At 43.4% G+C, this 18,163-nt stretch overlaps 1 protein-coding gene across 1 annotated transcript; it reads left to right on the top strand.

Annotated features, from left to right (window-relative positions):
- Positions 1 to 619: 619 nt before the first annotated feature.
- On the top strand, positions 620 to 17,310 carry LOC105356465 (macrophage mannose receptor 1-like). The gene is made up of 3 exons (XM_023965938.1): positions 620 to 1,041; positions 11,935 to 12,176; positions 17,209 to 17,310. The coding sequence occupies exons 1-3, from the start codon at positions 834 to 836 to the stop codon at positions 17,308 to 17,310; spliced, it is 552 nt and encodes a 183-aa protein (XP_023821706.1). The 5' UTR covers positions 620 to 833.
- Positions 17,311 to 18,163: the final 853 nt, after the last annotated feature.

Raw genomic sequence — 18,163 nt, 5'->3', positions numbered from 1 at the left:
TGCAGAGAATTTCACACGGATCTGGCCACATTGAGGAGCACGGCAGACTTAGACCAACTCAGAAAGGCCTCAGAGAAGCCGATGGAGGCTTGGATTGGTTTGCATAACAACAACACATGGCGTTGGTCTCTATCTGGTCTGCATTTCAATGAGAGCGACACAAAGTGGGGCAGTGGAGAACCAAAGGATGGAAAGAACTGTGGGGCAATATGGAAAAACTCCAAGGCAGAGTGGGAGGCTGTTTCCTGTGAAAATCCAACACATTTTCTCTGCTACAATGGTAACCAGAAGACATGTTTGTTTGCAGATTTGCAGAAATTAGGGTTTGTTCCCACCTCTGCAGGGGTGAAAATAAAGTACTTGAACCTGTCTTCAAGTGAAAGTAGGGCCTAATTGACTGTTCTTGTGAAGAAAGTTGTAAAAAAAAAAAACTGCCTTGTCGTCCAAAACTTGAAGTAACATAAAAACAGAAAAAGCCACCATGTCAAATCTAAATAGTGACTGACTAGAATGTAAATTTTATGTTAAATAGACTGCTTTGCAAATTGGTTTTCCTCTAAAGAGACAGCAGGTTTTTATTTGTTTGTTTTTACTCCACAGATAAAGACTCATCCAAAAAACTGTACTTCTTTGGGCATGAAAAGACTTGGTATGAAGCCCAAGAGTACTGTGAAGAGAAACACACGGGTCTAGTTGGTGGAACACAACAGCTGAAGGAGCTGGAGGAGGCTTGCTTTTGCTTAGGTTTAGGATCAAACCAGTCTCTGGAGCAGCATCAGAAAAAGAAGCAAGCTGAGCTATTCAAGCTAAATAACGGAGCAACCTATGTGACCATGGAATCATTACTGAATTTCTGCACAATTGATCACATCTTTATTGGCCTAACCAGAGAAACCCGGGCTTGGTCAGATGGGAGCAGGTTCTCTTTTACATTCTGGGATCCCAGAAAGACTGGAAACAAAGACTGCATCATGATGAATGACAGAGGCGAGTTGATCAGTGAAGACTGTACAGATAAAAGACCCTTCATCTGCTATACAGGTATTGGCTCCTACAACAATTACAGAAAACCTTTTTCCTCACCAGTTACATTTGTTTATTTTATTACTTGACTGAAAAGCATTGACTGTAAGACAGAAGAACTGGACTGAGCGAGTGTGACGTCATTCATAGAAAATAGTTTGCTTCTGTTTCTGGTTTTAACAAAATGAAGTCAATTCAGTTGCCATTTTTTTTCAATGTGGACGCCACCACGTTGGAGCCAGAAGACGTCAGTAAGCAGTGATTGGTCTGAATCAATTTGAATCATCGTTTCTATGGCAAGAATCTGTCAATCAAATGTTTTGATAGTGAGACCACCTACTTTTATTGAAGCATCTGACTGGCCAGTTTATAACTTGAATAAATTGGAACACTGAAAAAAGATTTTAAAAATTAGAATAAGCAAGAACAAATTTTAAAAAAAGGGCAGAGCAAGGATGGTTATTCTAACAAGAATGACAGCTGTTCATTCCTCAATAGAAGTCTATGGGATTTTGGCTTTTTGGTACCACTGAGTACTTCCTGTTTGGATCATGAGGAGGGATGGGTAACAGAAATCCAGTTCTACCAGACGGTCAATGCTGCAAACCAACTCAAGTTTAGTACTGAACGTCTACAAAAATATCTGTTAAAGGTAACAGACAATGAAACAAAGCAAGTCTCAGGCATTAAGTGTGTGTTTATGGGCACAGGTTCAGCACAGGAATATAGTTCAGCATAGGAATATATGGGAAGAAAAGAGAAAAAATAAATTCAATTATTATATTTAATCAGTAATTTGTGCTTTGCAGTCATTTTCCATTTAAATGTACCATTTTTGGGTGTTTTTTCTTTTCAAAATCGCTGAATTTCCACATTTGCCATTCAGATACTAAGAAGTGACGTGCGATGAGGCACCAGCCCGCTGAGCCTCACATTGGATTGCACAAAACCTATGCAGTCAGACGGTACTGCTGTCTTTCTGTATGTCGGTTCAATCACTTGTACTATATGTGTCATGGTAAGACTATAATATATGAGACGGCGTGAAACCAGAGGACTGCGACCAGGTGAGATCCAGAGTAGATATTTCCTGAGGCAAAGACGAGAAGAGCAATAAGTAACACGGAACTTGGTAAACAGAACAAGAACATGATCGAGCCTGACGATGCACCGTGGGAGGTAAAACGAACTGGCACCGACAGAGGATCCAGGAGATCCTTAAAAAGGCGGCAGTGATGAGGTAAGTGGTGGCAGCTGGTCGCGTCCAGAACAGAGCAGACGGGGGAGGGGGAGAGTAGCTGGCAGAAGCACCATGTCAGTACCCCCCCCCTCAACGACCGCCAACAGGCGGTCCAAGACGACGGTCAGGGTGGGCGCGGTAAAAGTCATCGATGAGGGTATGGTCCAGAATGAGGGAACGGGAGATCCACGAACATTCTTCCGGACCATACCCCTCCCAGTCCACCAAGAACTGCAACCCTCGCCCACGGTGCTGGACATCCAAAATCCTACTGACCGTAAAGGCCGGGGCGCCGTCGATGGTACCGGGGGTTGGCGGGGAAGTGGACGGCGGGGAAAGCGGACTCTCAGTAACTGGCTTGATTTGAGAAACGTGGAATGTGGGATTGATCTTGAGGGCAGCAGGAAGATGTAGCTTGACGCAGACAGGATTGATGACACGGTCAACGGTGTAGGGTCCAATGAACTTAGGAGACAGATCCCGGGACGAGGCCTGTAGAGGAATGTTACGAGCAGACAACCAAACCTTCTGTCCAGACTGATAATTGGGACTCACCACCCTATGACGGTTGGCTATCTGGCAGTTGCTCTCCTTGGTGCGGAGGAGAGCCGCCCTGGTCTGCAGCCAGATGTCACGACACCGCTGGAGGTGGAGCTGGACCGAGGGCACTCCCAGATCCATTTCCTGGGAAGGAAACAAAGGGGGTGAGTAGCCCACGGAAGCCTCAAAAGGTGATATCCCGGTGGCAGTGGATGAATGGGAATTGTGGGCATACTCCACCCACACCAGGTATTTGGACCAGTCCTGATTCTGGGCCACCAGACATCTGAGAGCCGCCTCCAGTTCCTGGTTTGCCCGTTTTGCCTGTCCATTGCCTTGAGGGTGGTACCTGGAGGTAAGGCTGACAGTGGCTCAGAGGGCGGAGCAGAAAGCCTTCCACACTTGGGAAGTGAATTGTTGTCCGCGGTAAGACAGGATTTCGCTGGGAACCCCATGATGGTGGAAAACGTGGTGGACTAGGGCAACTGGGGCAGGGGAATGAATTGAGCGGCTTTAGAAAAACGGTCAATGATTGTGAGAATTACCGTATGGCCTTGCGACGGTGGAAGCCCTGTAACGAAATCCACCGCAATATGTGACCAGGGACAGCTTGGCATGGATAGGGGCAGTAGATGTCAAGAGGGAGGCCTGTTGGAGGACTTAGAACGGGCGCAGGTACTGCAGGCAGAGATGTACTCTCTGACGTCCTGCTGGGAGAGTGGGCCAGAAAAAGCGGCGCTTTAAGAGGCGGATGGTCCTGTAGACTCCCCCGTGGCAGGCAATGCGGGACGTGTGTCCCCAGGATATGACCTCAGACCTGAGGGAATCAGGGACATACAGAGTGCCAGTGGGACAAGATGTTCCGGCGGAGATCTCACCTTGAGCATGCTAGACTTTGCTCTCACCCAGGTGAGTCTACCAACAAAACAGGACGTAGGAAGGATGGAAGAGTCAGAGTTGGAATCAGTGGTGGAATATTTACGAGACAAGGCGTCAGGCTTAACATTACGGCTGCCAGGACTGTAAGTGATAGTAGAGTGAAAGCGGTCAAAAAAACAAACACCACCGGGCCTGGCGGGAGTTTAAGCGTTTAGCGCTGCGGAGAAAGGCAAGATTTTTATGATCTGTCCACACTATGAATGGTTGTTCTGCTCCCTCCAGCCAGTGGTGCCATTCTTCCAAGGCCAACTTAATAGCCAGTAACTCCCGGTTGCCCACATCATAGATTTGCTCAGCCGGGCTTAGTTTGCGGGAAAAGAAAGCGCGCGGTTTGAGCTTTCCAGAGCTGTCTTCCCGTTGCAACAGAACCGCCCCCACACTGGAATCAGAGGCGTCCACCTCCACGATAAATTGCCTGGTGATGTCTGGTTGGATCAGGATGGGGGCTGAAACGAAAAGCGTTTTTAGTTTCTGGAATGCAGAATCAGCAGCAGGGTTCCAAGCGTAGGGTTTATTAATGGAGGTGAGTTGAGTGAGAGGCGCCGCTATGCTGCTGTAGTTCCGGATAAAGCGGCGGTAAAAATTTGTAAAACCCAAAAACTGTTGAAGCTTCTTTCAAGTCTGGGGTACTTCCCACTGAGCGACGGCCTCAATTTTAGCGGGGTCCGGGCGTATGTTGCCAGCTTCAATTATGTATCCCAAGAAGGGGACGGTTGATACATGAAAATCACACTTTTAGTAGCTAGCCTTAGCTTTACTGAAAACAGTACGAAGATCATGATAACAGACTGGAACCTTAGACAGGTCAATTTCTTCATCTTGAGCAGAATCAGGAGCGTTGGGAATGGGCAAGGCGGAATGGAGGCAATTAGCCATACAGTAGGTGGTCCAGTTAGCGATACGGGGCGAGCTCCACTCTATGCACGGATTGTGAATCTGGAGCCAGGAAAACCCCAGGATTATCGGGGTCTGTTGACAATGAGTAATGAAAAACTTATGGTACTCCCGGTGATTTCCCGAGGTAAAAAGGAGAAAGGGGCTGGTGCGCGTAGTGATGCGATTAAGTTGTTTGCCTCCTAGGCCGGCAGCCTTAACAGGATTAGCGAGAGTTTCAACAGGAAGAGAGAGTTCCTGAACGAGACGTTGGTCAATAAGACTATGTTCTGCCCCTGAGTCTATGAGAGCCTTGACTTCGAAGACTTTATTTCTGTGACTGATCTTGACAGGAACAAATAAAAACTTGGAATTGTGGATGAGTTCAGAAACTTTCCCCCGTGGCCTGTCATCTAGCGGGGGGTTAAACCTGCGCGGCATTCGGAGACCATATGACCGGCTTGGCCACTATAGAAACATAAGCCCTCGACGCGCCGTTTTAAACGTTCTTCGGGGGTTAACTTAGAATGACCGATCTGTATGGGTTCCTCGGAAACATTGTCAGGGGTTTCATCGATTTGAAGGTTGAATCACATACACAGGAGGAGATGGATTAACCGGAGGAAGCGGAGGCTTACGTCTTTGTTCTGCGAGACGTTCTCGTAGCCGGAAGTCGGACCTTAGGGCAGCAGTAACGAGATCTTCAAATGAGTCCGCTTCTGGCTGTGAACATAAATGATCCTTGATACGTTCGTTTAGTGACTGATAAAAAATTCCTTTAAGAGCAGCATATGGCCAACCCGTTTCGACCGCTAAAATTGCGGAAATCTATCAGATGATCGCTTACCGGGCGGTTACCTTGTTGGAGACTTAGTAACCGCCGGACTGCTTCTTCCTGCTTTCGAGACTGATCGAAGACTAGTCGGAAATCCGCTATGAACCGGTCGTACCGAAGATGAGTGATGGGATGTGAGGCCAGAAAGGCTTGGGCCCATTGTAGTGCCTTGCTGCGGAGAGAGTTTACAATCAGTGAAATTCTGCTATGATCGGCTTGGTAGTATCTGGGAGCCTGTTGGAAAATGAGTTGGCACTGAAGTAGGAACCCCCCACTGGTTTCAACATCGCCGTAGAAAGGTTCCGGCTGGAGACGGACATTTTCCGGGATATCGGCGGAAGTGATGTTGTTGACGGGAACTTGAGCAGCAGCTGCGGGATTAGCATGTTGGCTAGTAGCAGCACTGAGTATTTGCGTGATGCTGTCGAGGTGACGAAAAAGATCCCACTGGGCCGAGGATATGAGAGTGATGGCCTCCGCTTGACGTATAAGAAGATTTCCTTGTATGGATAAGGTGTGTTGGAGCCCTTCTGGGTCAGCTGGGTCAGGAGTTTGGCCAGTTCGTTCTATCATGGTAAGACTATAATTCGGAGTGACCCAGATGCTGTAACCCAGAAGGAGACTCGGACAATAAGGTGAGTTAAGAAGTCTTTATATAGGAAGGTGAGTTTTGGCTTATTTCCAACAGAGGCGCGGTGGCTGGCTGGAGGAATGCATTTTCTTCACCTTTTAGGTTCATTCCATCTCTGTCTATCTCTAGATGGGAAATAAAGATGTCATCAAAATGTCTACAATAGTTCATAAAGAATGACATAATTAGCATTAGCTGAGGAATCTAAAAGCACGTGGTGATCCTGGTATTGGGCAACAGGCAGCTCTCCTCCGCGTTCCCGATTCACCTGTCAGATAGAGCCCGCCCCACCCCTCTTCTTTCGTTCTCACTCGCGCAGCCGCATGTGACACAGACAGGAGCAGCTGCAGGGACAGGAATTCAAAGGCTTCTGGCTGTTACAAACTCTGATAGAACAGATAATAGGAACCCAATAGTGGACCAGATATTTTTCCAAGCACTGAGCCGCTGTCACCACCGCTGCCTCAACATTAAATTTGCGCACCGGACAATTGCCGGTATTACCTGTGCCTAAAACCGCTGTAGGTACAATAACCGTTCGGCCTGGAACATCTGTCCAGGGTCCTTCGGGGTCCTGGGACTAATGCTTACGTCACATTATGTGATTGGCTGTCCGTTGGTCCGATGACGTGTCAGATAGTAATTGGTCTGGACAAAGTACGATACCATCATAGACGAAAATATTATGACGTCTGTTGTAAACAAACAGAGTTCCATTATAGAGTGACATTGTCTTCTAAACATGCTTTTATTATTGTTATGATTATTATTGATTGCATGTTTGCTTATAGTTTTTATAATCCCTGCGCCCAGTGCTTTTTTATTGGCAGATTGGAACCGGAAGCACAACATTTAGCCGTGCTAACAACATTTTCAGCCATAATCACTGAACTTAAACTGGAATAACAAGCGGATTGTGGCAAAATCTTTTTATAAAATTTACAAAGAATATTGTCAGACACAATTTATGAAGGAAAATAACTTTAGGTTACAAAAGGGAACGTGAAATTAAAATATGTAGAGCCCGAGCAGATCTTCACTCTACGTAGTTTGTCCAAGTGGGGCTACCGTAGTGTGACGTTTCGTTCAGTCAATAGCTTGCTTTAAAATTCTCAATTTTAGGGTTCAAAAGACAAAAGTATGAAAGCATCTCTGTAGCATACTTAAAAATAAATGTCAATACCAGACATGCTTTCTCATTTTCAAATCTGCCAAACCGATTTTTTCTTCTTCTTCAACACCGCTTATTCTGTCACTTAATTAAAATGATAAAGAAAATTGTACTTGATATTTCATTTTCAAAAAGTTCTCTGGCAAATGTGTAGAAAAATTCAATTAGAAAAATCTAATTTTACAACTGAAAGTTTTGAAGTTCAAATGGGGCCCAAGTCCAAGAGGTTTGTTTTTCCAGGAAATGATTTTATTGCATAGCTTAAAGGGAGGCTACACCAAATGATTAATACTTTACACAGATTTAGCACCAGTTCATAGCTTAGAAATGCTATAATATGAAGCCCCTCACTTTTATAATTTCAGAGGACTAGCAAACTAACGTCTCCGGACTTAGGCCCTTCTTGAATTAAACAGGGGTGCTCCCATATTGGATAACTAGTGCTGCCATTTATGGGATAAAGCAAAGCCCATGCAAGAGAGGCCCAAGTCCAGGAATTTTGCATGTAATGCATTTTAAATGTCAAGCATATTCAATACATTACAACAGACTTGGGACTGTTTTGCACATAAGCTTTTCCCTTGAAAACCATAGAACATATAATATCTCTATTTAGAAAAATTGAGGACTTGGGCCCCTTTTGAACTAACCGATTCAATTAAATGGATTGACAGAAAAGCTGCTTCATTGTCACAATGTGACTGCATCAAATTATTCAAAAAAAATTTTTAAAATCATTCCTCAATTTGTTTTTATATTTCTGCTTCTTCACCGTTTTTTTCTGTCACTTGATTAAAATGATAAAGAAAATGGTATTCGACATGTCATTTTCATAAAGTTCTCTAGTAGCTTATTCTGTGACATAATAAAAACGAAAATGCAAAGATGGGATTGCTTTTTCCTTTTTTCACATCCACATTGTGAAAAGTGTAGCATAATTCAGTTCTAGTCAGCATTTCCGGGAGGGAGGCGGGGCGATGACGACAGTGCTAACTCGGTGTGGCCGGCTGCTAAAAGGCACCGACATGTCTAGGAGCAGTGTGACCAGGCACGTGGCTTTGTGTTAGCAGCAGGGGGAGGGTGTTTTGTAACGCTGTGTGCTCCTGATTGTTTACATGGTTTATCAGGACTGCGTACCAGCAATTCCGCCTTCTGCGATCCGGACCTTCGCACCAAGGTCCGCAGCCGGATGGACCGCGGTTTAAAACTTCCCCTGGACTAGCTTGTCTTTGGACATAGTGAATGCTCTATCAAAGCACCCTCCCCGGCCCGCTAGACCAAAGCCATAGGTGGCCGGAAGCTCCGGAAGGCAGAAATGCTGCTACTTGAACATAAGAAACTATGTTGACAATCGTTGGAATTTGTGTTTCCAGTGATGTCCAGACAAAATAAAGGCTGTTATTCCCACGTATTTACATCCAAGATGGTCATTGCGGCATTGCCCGGACGGAGTTTAAGTTAACCCACGGCTAAATGTTGATAGCGCGTATTAGCCTAATCTTAACCCTTCTTCCGGGTCCTTGCAGCCAAGAAAAAAAGCACTGACTTCAGGGACTAAAAAAGTTATGAGCGAACAGTCCCTTAATAACAATTTTAACAATAATAAAAGCACATTTAGAAGATCATCTCCTGCTGCTTCCCACTGATTTTGCTGTAAGAGGAAAACTGCAGCCCCATGAACAGCTCTAGCACAGATTTTGCCATGCTGAACCTTTGCCATTTGCTGGAAGGACCAACAACGCCCCTGCGTCCCCCATGACATGCTAACTGGAAATGAATTATGCTACACTGGCTTGTGAAATGTGGATGTGAAAAAGAAAATGCAATTCCAACTCTTTGCACTTTCACTTTAAATATGTCACCAAATAAGCAGTGTTGAAGAAGAAAAAATGAAAAAGCATTTTGGAGGATTGATTTTTAACTTTACTTTTGAGTCAATTGATGCAGTTACATGGTGAAAATGAAAAAGCATTTCTGTTGTTCCATTTTAATTGTCAAATTAGATATTTCTAAATGTAATTTTCTACACATTTACTGGAGAACTTTTTGAAACCGAAATGTCAAATACCATTTTCTTTATCATTTTAATTGGTTACAGAATGATTTTTTGATTTTGATTTGATTTATTGATTTATTTCAAGCATTGTAGTCAAAGCAATAAAGAAATTACACATATTTATCAAATTCATTACAGAAATGATGAAATGCATAGATTAAAAAGACCGAAAATAAAACAAAAATATCCTTTAAATCACATTTGCTTAATTAAATACAGTGATCATTAACTGATTAACTGAACTCATTAACCTTATATAATCCCACCCCAACAGAGTTCATTCATTTGATAGTTTTACAGTGTTTTAAATCCGGTTCTGATCTGATAGATTCTTTTCAAGTAACAAAATCCAGTGCCTAGAAATGATTGATGATCTTCAGAAAACATTCATTCATGATTTCATTAAACAGTAACGATACCGATATGTAATAATAATTGATTATCATTAGAACACATGTTAACATTAAACCAGAATGAGAACCAGAATGAGCGGTGTGAAGAAGAAGAAGAAAAAAAAGCAAAAGCAAAGAAAAAGCAGTTTGGCTGATTGTTTTTTCTTTTTAATTTTAAGTCTCATAGAGTAGACAGAGCAAAAGATTGCTCCATCTCCTTTCCAGCAGTTAAACCCATTTATTATGAGCAAACACGGACAGTGTAACAGCATGAATCTGACTTCTCTTCATAGCTTTTTCAGTGATGGTGAAGAATTCAACACACAAGATTTCCCACTTCCCATGAGTCTTAGTGGCTATAGGTAGGGCTAACCCATAAGTCGCCCCTGTATTAACCTTGTGCTGAGACGGAAGGAATGTTAGCCGTGAGTTTCCTTAGAGACACTATTAGGTGATGGACAACATATGGCTAATGCAGATGCGAGGCCAGAGATGAGGACCCCCCCCCCACACACACACTCACACACACACACAATCTCCTTAAGCTCTCCTGTGTGGTAACACTTCAGCTTTGTTTTCAGCATCCATGAAGGGAAAAGACAAATGAATAAGTCAAATGCTGTATGTTTTTATGTATATTTTTTCATTTGATTTGACTTGGTTTATTTCAACCATTCAAATAAGAATAATACACAAAACATTACAATCATCAGTTATGGTAAATGGTAAATGGCGTATACTTATATAGTGCCTTTCTTCCTACAAGGACAAAGCGCTTTACAGTCACAGACCCATTCACCCAGTCACACACACACATTCACACACTGGTGGCTGCTCCGCTGCCAAACACAGGCGCCCGCCTACCACCAGAGGCAAGGTGGTACATACAATGACGTATTAAACTTAGGATAATTAGACATAAAATTAAATATTGCTTGAAATAGAGTGGAAGGAAGCAAATGAGCTACTGTAGCCATTTTATTACGTGATTTATTATTATCGGGTTCATAACATGTATCAGACAGAATTAAGAATCCTTTGGTATCAATAAAGCAGATGACAAAGATGAATTACTTAAATGATTATGTAAAAAACAACTATTTTAAAAATCAGCATGGCAAATGTAAATCAGTTATCTAAAATATATGCAGATTACGTTACTTAAAAAAAACATGTATATGTTTAAAAAATACTATATCAGTAAAATATGTGCAAATTATGTTTCACTAAAAAAAATCATGAATCAATTTTTCAATTTTTGGAGCAAAAATGAAGCAAGTGAATTAAAATCATTAGAAATCAAGCAATTTAACCATCTTCAATAATTGAATAAGAATTGATTTTTTTAGTATTATAAGATAATGCTGTGAAATAAAAGGGTCCATAATCTGTCGAATGACCAAGGTTAGTATTCCTTCTTGTGCTGATTAACAGCTGTTCTTCTGGGTTTAAACAGAGTTTATAGTTCTCTTCACTGTTATGTCTGCAGACATTAGATTAAGGTCCATATCCTTCAGCGGCTGTTATCAGCGGCGCTGAAAGTTGTCTGCAGGTCAGAACAGAATCCAGGCGCCATGTTTCTTGAAATTATTTGACTCTTTGATTTATTACTGCATGTTGGTTCAGACGTCCGTGACCAAACACTTCTCAAAGTCCTTTGTGGTGTATACGACCAGAACCTTGGACCGGTCCGGTGGAATGAGTGGTTTGACGTAAATCCTTTAGCCTTTAACCCAAGTGATCTCAATCTGCTTACGCTTCCTGAGAAGCCTGGCATGTTTGGCTATTTCAGCGTTCCTTCAGGTCAGATGGTTGTTCAGATAAGCAGCAGATCCCTTCAGATTTGTCCTTTGATTCATCAGAGCTAGCTTGTGTTTTTTATTCACAAACCTGATGAGGATCGCTGGTTTATGGGGGGAATTCAGGTGTCCAGCAGCAAAACACACACAATAAATGACAATAAAATAATAGTTCATAAAATGGCCGTTCATATCAGGCAGATTTGTTAAACAGCAGTTCCAAACTGAGCCCTATGAAATTCTGAATCAAACCGAATTGAGATTTTAGCGTATTGTTAGACCCCTAGCAGATCATGCTTGTGATTCTTCTTTTTTGTCATTTTAAATGTTTAAATATACATTTTTGTTCACTTTAGCTTTTATGAAGCCATAAGTTATGACTTGGGCAAAGCAACAGCTTTGATGCAGTTTTTTAATCAGTTCCTTCTTCATCAGATCAAGTGATCCTGATCAAAGAGAACAGAACCTGGGAGGAGGCCTTATACTACTGCAGACATCACCACCATGACCTGGTCACCATCACTAACATGGATGAACAGATCTGGGTCCAGGAGAAAACCAAGAATGCCTCCTCTCCCTTTGTGTGGACTGGACTGCGCTACACCTGCACTCTGGGGTTCTGGTTCTGGGTCAGTGATGAGGTGGTCCACTACAAGAACTGGGCCTCACCTGAACAGGTGAATGAGTGTGACATGTCAGGAGCCATGCAGACAGGAGGAGAACACCAGTGGTTCAAGAAACATGATGAGGAAAAGTTCAACTTTTTCTGTTCAAGATGATCATCTGCTCAATGATCACAAGCTTTTTCTATCGAGATTTTTTATTTTAATTAAATTTTAAAACATTTAGCAAAGCAACATTTTAGATTTGAGGAAACAGTTTGCTGTTTGGATGTCATTTAACATCCATCTATCTTCATAACTTTTGGTGTCATGGGGATGTCGGAGCCTTTTAGGTGCTACTGTTGGGTGAAGCTGTGGTGTACACCCTGGACAAGTTGATGTTGAGTACTTTTACTTTTATTTCTTGGAGAGTAATAAAATGTGCCTTCATTTGTACACCTGTAGATTATATTTTTTACATGCTGATTGTTTTGTAAATGATATGCATATCTCACATTTAGGGCTAATCTCTGTATAAACAAATGACAGTTATTAAAAGGTTTTAAAACTCCAAATCAAATTGTTTTCCTCTTTTTTACTAAAAAAAAACCTTCAACCTTCACAATCGTTTATGCTCTGAAATATCTTTCAAGGAATGTGAAAAACTAAATTCATAACCAGAATAGTAATATTCATGTTTTTGTTCATTTTTTTTCATTTTTACATTAAAATAACTTGAATGTGTGACTTAAAAAAGGAGGAAACATGTTTTAGTTTTGTCACAGGACGAGGAGGAATCAGACATGGAACAGACTCAGAGCTATGCAATGACACATTTAGTAGAGGTGTGTGTTATCTGATGAGTCTGACAATATGGTACATATCGCGATATCAAATCAAATCAAACTTTATTTATAAAATAGCGCTTCTCATGCACTCATGCACGCTTAAACATTAAAAACAGAAAGCACACAACATTACAGTAAAAACCCAACCCACCCTTCACCCTTCCCATTCCCCTCCATTAAAACATATGACCCATGGCCCATGAGAATGACTATTGACTATGCAAGTTTGAATAAATAAATAAATAAATAAATAAGTAAACAAACAAACAAGTAAGGCTTGGCTTTGCTGTGAGGAAACGGCATTTGGTAATCTCTTCATACCAGGAGCCAGTCTGGCCATGGGAGCATCGCCACAGCGCCCACCCAGAATGGGACAGCAACGGGGTCCACTTCCAAAGGCTGTACTTGGATAATTTTTCAATATTTTGGTGAAGAGGCTTGTATTAGAAAAAGACTACCTAAACATTTATACACCTTTCATTGTAATCTTCTTTCTCTTTCGGCTTTTCCCATCAGGGGTCGCCACAGCGAATCATCCTTTTCCACCTCACTCTATCATGGACATCTTCTACCCTAACATTAGCCAACTTCATGTCCTCTGTTAAGACATCCATATATCTCCTCTTTGGCCGTCCTCTTGCCCTCCTGCCAGGCAGCTCCATCTCCAACATCCTTCTACCAATATATCCACTATCCCTCCTCTGAACATGTCCAAACCATCTCAGTCTGGCTTCTCTGACTTTGTCGCTAACACAGGCAACATGAGCCGTCCCTCTGATGTACTCGTTCCTTATCCTGTCTAACCTGGTCATTCCTAAGGAGAACCTCAACATCTTCATCTCCGCTACCTCCATCTCAGCCTCTGCTGCACATCCGCTGCTCTGTGTGTGAATGTTTGTACGTTTGAGATTTTTTGATCTACTAATGCAGGCCAACATTAGTGGAATAGTTTATCTCAGGAAAGAAATACTGATGCACAGGAAACAGAAAAACCCCGGAATCCGTCATGTTATTCCATCGGAGCTTAGGCGGAAATACCGGGGTGCCGAGCTGGTCGTAAACACAAGGCGAAGCTGAAGGCAAAGCCGGCTAACCGGTGTTGTTTCAAACCATGCATCCCCCGTCATTGAAAACGTTAACGCCAACAAGACAGACGAGCTTGCTGGACTGATCAAGATACAACACTGCTACATGGAGAGCAGCCTCCTCATCTTCACAGAGACCTGGCTAACCAGCTATGTGCCGGATTTTAACGTGGATCTGCCCGGTTTTACCAACGTGAGAGCAGACCGTGATCCAGACTCCTGTGGGAAGAGCAAGGGGGGTGGCCTCATCCTGTATGCTAACAGACCATGGTGTCACTCGAATCCTCTGACAGTTAAAAAGGTGATCTCCGACCGTAATCTGGAGCTGCTAGCGGTGGGCATCAGGCCCTATTACATCCCATGTAAGTTTTCCCACGTCATCGCGCTCTGTGTTTACATTCCTCCGAGAGCGGAAGCACAGGCGGCTCTGGAGACAATATATAACACAACCACAGAACTGCAGTCTAAGCACCCAGGGGCGTTCATGATCATTTCTGGTGATTTTAACCACGTATGCCTGGAAACCACTCTGCCCACCTTTCACCAATATGTCGACTGCCCCACTCAAAAAAAAAGAAATATTTATCTTTTGTATGCAAACACTCTGGACGCATACTCAGCTGCCCCTCTACCCCCCCCCCCCCCCCCCCCCCCCCTTGGAAAATCTGACCACAACCTCATACACCTGCAGGCTAGCTACGCCACTCTTGTGAAGAGGCAGGCGGCCATCACCAGACAGGTGAGGGGATGGTCTGCTGGTGCTGTGGAGGCCCTCAGAGACTGCTTTGAGTGCACGGACTGGAGTGAACTGATTGGGTCTCATGGGGATGACATTGAAGGATATGTGGGCTGCATGACGGACTATATGAACTTCTGTGTGGACTTGGTGGTGCCTGTCAGAACTGTCAGGAGCTTCTCAAACAACACACCCTGGGTTACCAGGGAAGTTAAGGCAGTTCTGAACAGGAAGAAGAGGGCTTTCATGAGCAAAGATTGGGAGGAGATGAAAAAGGTCCAACAATAACTAAAAGTCTGCATGAAGGAGGCCAAAAAGCCACACGGGAGGAAATTAGAGCAGAAGTTGAAGGAAAACACAACCTGCGTGAGGTCTGGAACACCATGAAGACTATGACTGGATGCAGCAAAAAAGAGGGAGGTGCGACAAGCGGGAGTCAGGAGAGAGTCGATCAACTCAATGGTTTCTTCAACATGTTCAGCTCCCCCCAGGCTAACTGCTCCCCGGTGCTGCAGTGCCCCACCGACCTCCCCAACCATCTTGCTTCTGCTCCCCCTGCTGCCCCCCTTTGCCCCCATCTCAGTCATCAAATCCCAACAATCACCCTTTTTCCATCACTGCTGATCAGGTGAGGAGGGAGCTGAGAAGGCTCCACCCCAGGAAGGCAGCTGGTCCAGACCGAGTGAGTCCACGGCTCCTTAAGGCCTGTGCTGCAGAACTGGGAGACCCCCTACAGCAGGTTTATAACCTGAGCCTGCAGCTGGGTAGGGTCCCATCACTGTGGAAAACATCATGCATTGTTCCTGTGCCCAAGAGGAGTCACCCCAGTGAGCTGAACGACTACAGGCCGGTCGCCCTTACATCTCATGTCATGAAGACCCAGCGCCTGCGACCCCAGGTTCAGGGGGATGAAGACCCTCTCCAGTTCGCCTATCAACCAAAAATAGGAGTTGAGGATGCCGTCTTGTATCTTCTACATCGGGCTCTCTCCTACCTGGACACAGGAGGCTGTGCTGTGAGAAAGCTCTTTTTTGACTTCTCTAGCGCTTTTAATACAATCCAGTCTGTCCTTCTCCAGCAGAAGCTCCTCTCCTTTGGTGTGAACTTCCAACTGGTGTCATGGATAACAGACTGACAAACAGGCCACAATTTGTCAGAATGGGGAGTTGCAGTTCTTCCATACTGACTGGCAGCATGGAGGCTCAACATGGCACAGTGCTCTCACCTCTCCTCTTTACCCTCTACACCGCTGACTTCCACTACAACTCTGGTGCATGCCACATGCAAAAGTTCTCAAATGACACAGCAATTGTGGCATGTATCAAAGAGTGTGAGGAGGGGGAGTACAGACAGCTGGTGGAGGACTTTGTGCACTGGAGCCAGAGAAACTGTCTCCACCTCAACACCACCAAGACAAATAAAATGGTGCTGGACTTTCGTCGAACACCTGCTGCGGTTCAGCCCATCCTCATTGGTGGAGGTAGTGGATAACTACAGATACCTTGGAGTCTTCCTGGACAAGAAGCTGAACTGGTCGGTAAACATGGACTCCATATACAGGAAGGGGCAGAGCAGGTTATACATCTTAAAAAGACTCGCCTCTTTTAATGTCTGTTCAGATCTCCTTTTAATGTTTTATCAATCTATTGTTTTGAGTGCCCTGTCTTATGCGGTGGTGTGTTGGGGGCGGTGTGCGAACAAAAAGGACATAAAATGATTGAATCGTCTGATCAGGAGGGCAGGCTGTGTGGTGGGGCGGAGCCTGGAGACAGTGGAGGTGGTGGCAGAGCAGAGGAACACTGGTCATCCCCTACATGGACTCTTCACTGACCAAAGGAGCGCATTCAGCGACCGCCTTTGCTCTCTGCCATGCTCCACAGAAAGACTCAGGAAGTCCTTTGCACCGAGTGCAATTAGACTGTTCAATGCCGCTGGGAGGGGGGGGGGGTATGAGGAGGAGTCACTAAACGGGCAACTACTTTTTACCACTTTTATGCTTTTACTTACTTTTATTTTATGCTCTTATTATTTTATTCTTTTTACTCTGTTTTTAGTAAATGTGACTAAACACAGACATAAATGCACATAATACAACGTCCCATCCACCCCTCCTAAAGCTATCTAAACACTCACACAACACTTTTATTGTTTAAATGTATACATTTCATTACTTCTTGTCTGATTATGGATCCAACACGCTTGAGCCATTTTCAAGCGTGTATCGCCTCAATGATTCCCCCAAATTTGTGTGGTGAAGGCCATTCAGAATGATCTTGCCTTGCCCCGGCCCTCTCTTCTGTACCTCTATGTTCTTCTCCCTCTTCATCATCAGCTGTTTGTCTCTCTTTCTCTCTATCATCATCATCATCATCATCATCATCATCATTATCATCATCATCATCATCATCATCATCATCATCTGGGCCTCACTTGGACAGGTGAATGAGTGTGACATGTCAGGAGCCATGAAGACAGGAGGAGAACACAATTGGTTCAAGAAACATGATGAGGAGAAGTTCAACTTTTTCTGTTCAAAGTGAAAATCTGATCACTGATAACAAATTTCTTCATTTTTTCACTGGTTTTTGGGTTTGGTGCAGTTTGTTCTGCAAGTTGTGATTTTTGGATCTTTCACATAAACCTTTGTGAATTGGTGATGGTAACCAAAAAATAATGCATTGTGTTATTTTGTGTGTAAAATGTTGGTATAATGGTAGTTTGTGACTACTTTTTAACCCTCCTGTTATGTTCATTTGTGAGGAACAGAGATGTTGTTCCTGGGTCAATTTGACCCGGTGCATGTTTTATTAATTAAAAATGTCTGAAACCCAAAAAATCCTAACAAACAGTGTGAATATATCATTACTAACTCCATTACCAAACATTCTTTCAAAAACGTAGTGAAATGCTGTTCCTTACTTCTAACAGGAAGTGTTTCAATTATTAGATAATTCACTGTTTTTTCTTAAAAATATGCATGTTCAAACTTTTTTTGAATTTTTCACTACTGTATTACTAACATATAAAAAACAATAGTTTTACATAACATTGAAACATAATTGAAATTTGGTTTTAAATACATGCACTGTGAACCAGAAAAAAACAAAATCACAATACAACAGACAAGCAATTGCAATATGAAGTTGTGTGTGTCTCTGTACATATATACAGCACAAGAGTGACCAGTCAAGCACACTGTGCTTTGAGCAAATTAATTTTGCACATTTCGCACAGCTCATGCTTGTCTTGACCTAGATCCTGGCTGCTGCTCGACTTGCGCCCCCGACCGTCACCCCAACTCCGTCTGGATGAAGCTCGTCTGCTGGACTTTAAATTTGTAGTTGTAGGGTTTGATAAAATAATTCTTCTCTATGAGTTCTGGTAAATCGCCTT

The sequence above is a fragment of the Oryzias latipes genome, chromosome 18, assembly GCF_002234675.1.
Source record: "Oryzias latipes chromosome 18, ASM223467v1".
In the NCBI taxonomy this organism is placed as follows: domain Eukaryota; kingdom Metazoa; phylum Chordata; class Actinopteri; order Beloniformes; family Adrianichthyidae; genus Oryzias; species Oryzias latipes.
This window is presented reverse-complemented; position numbering and strand designations above follow the sequence as displayed.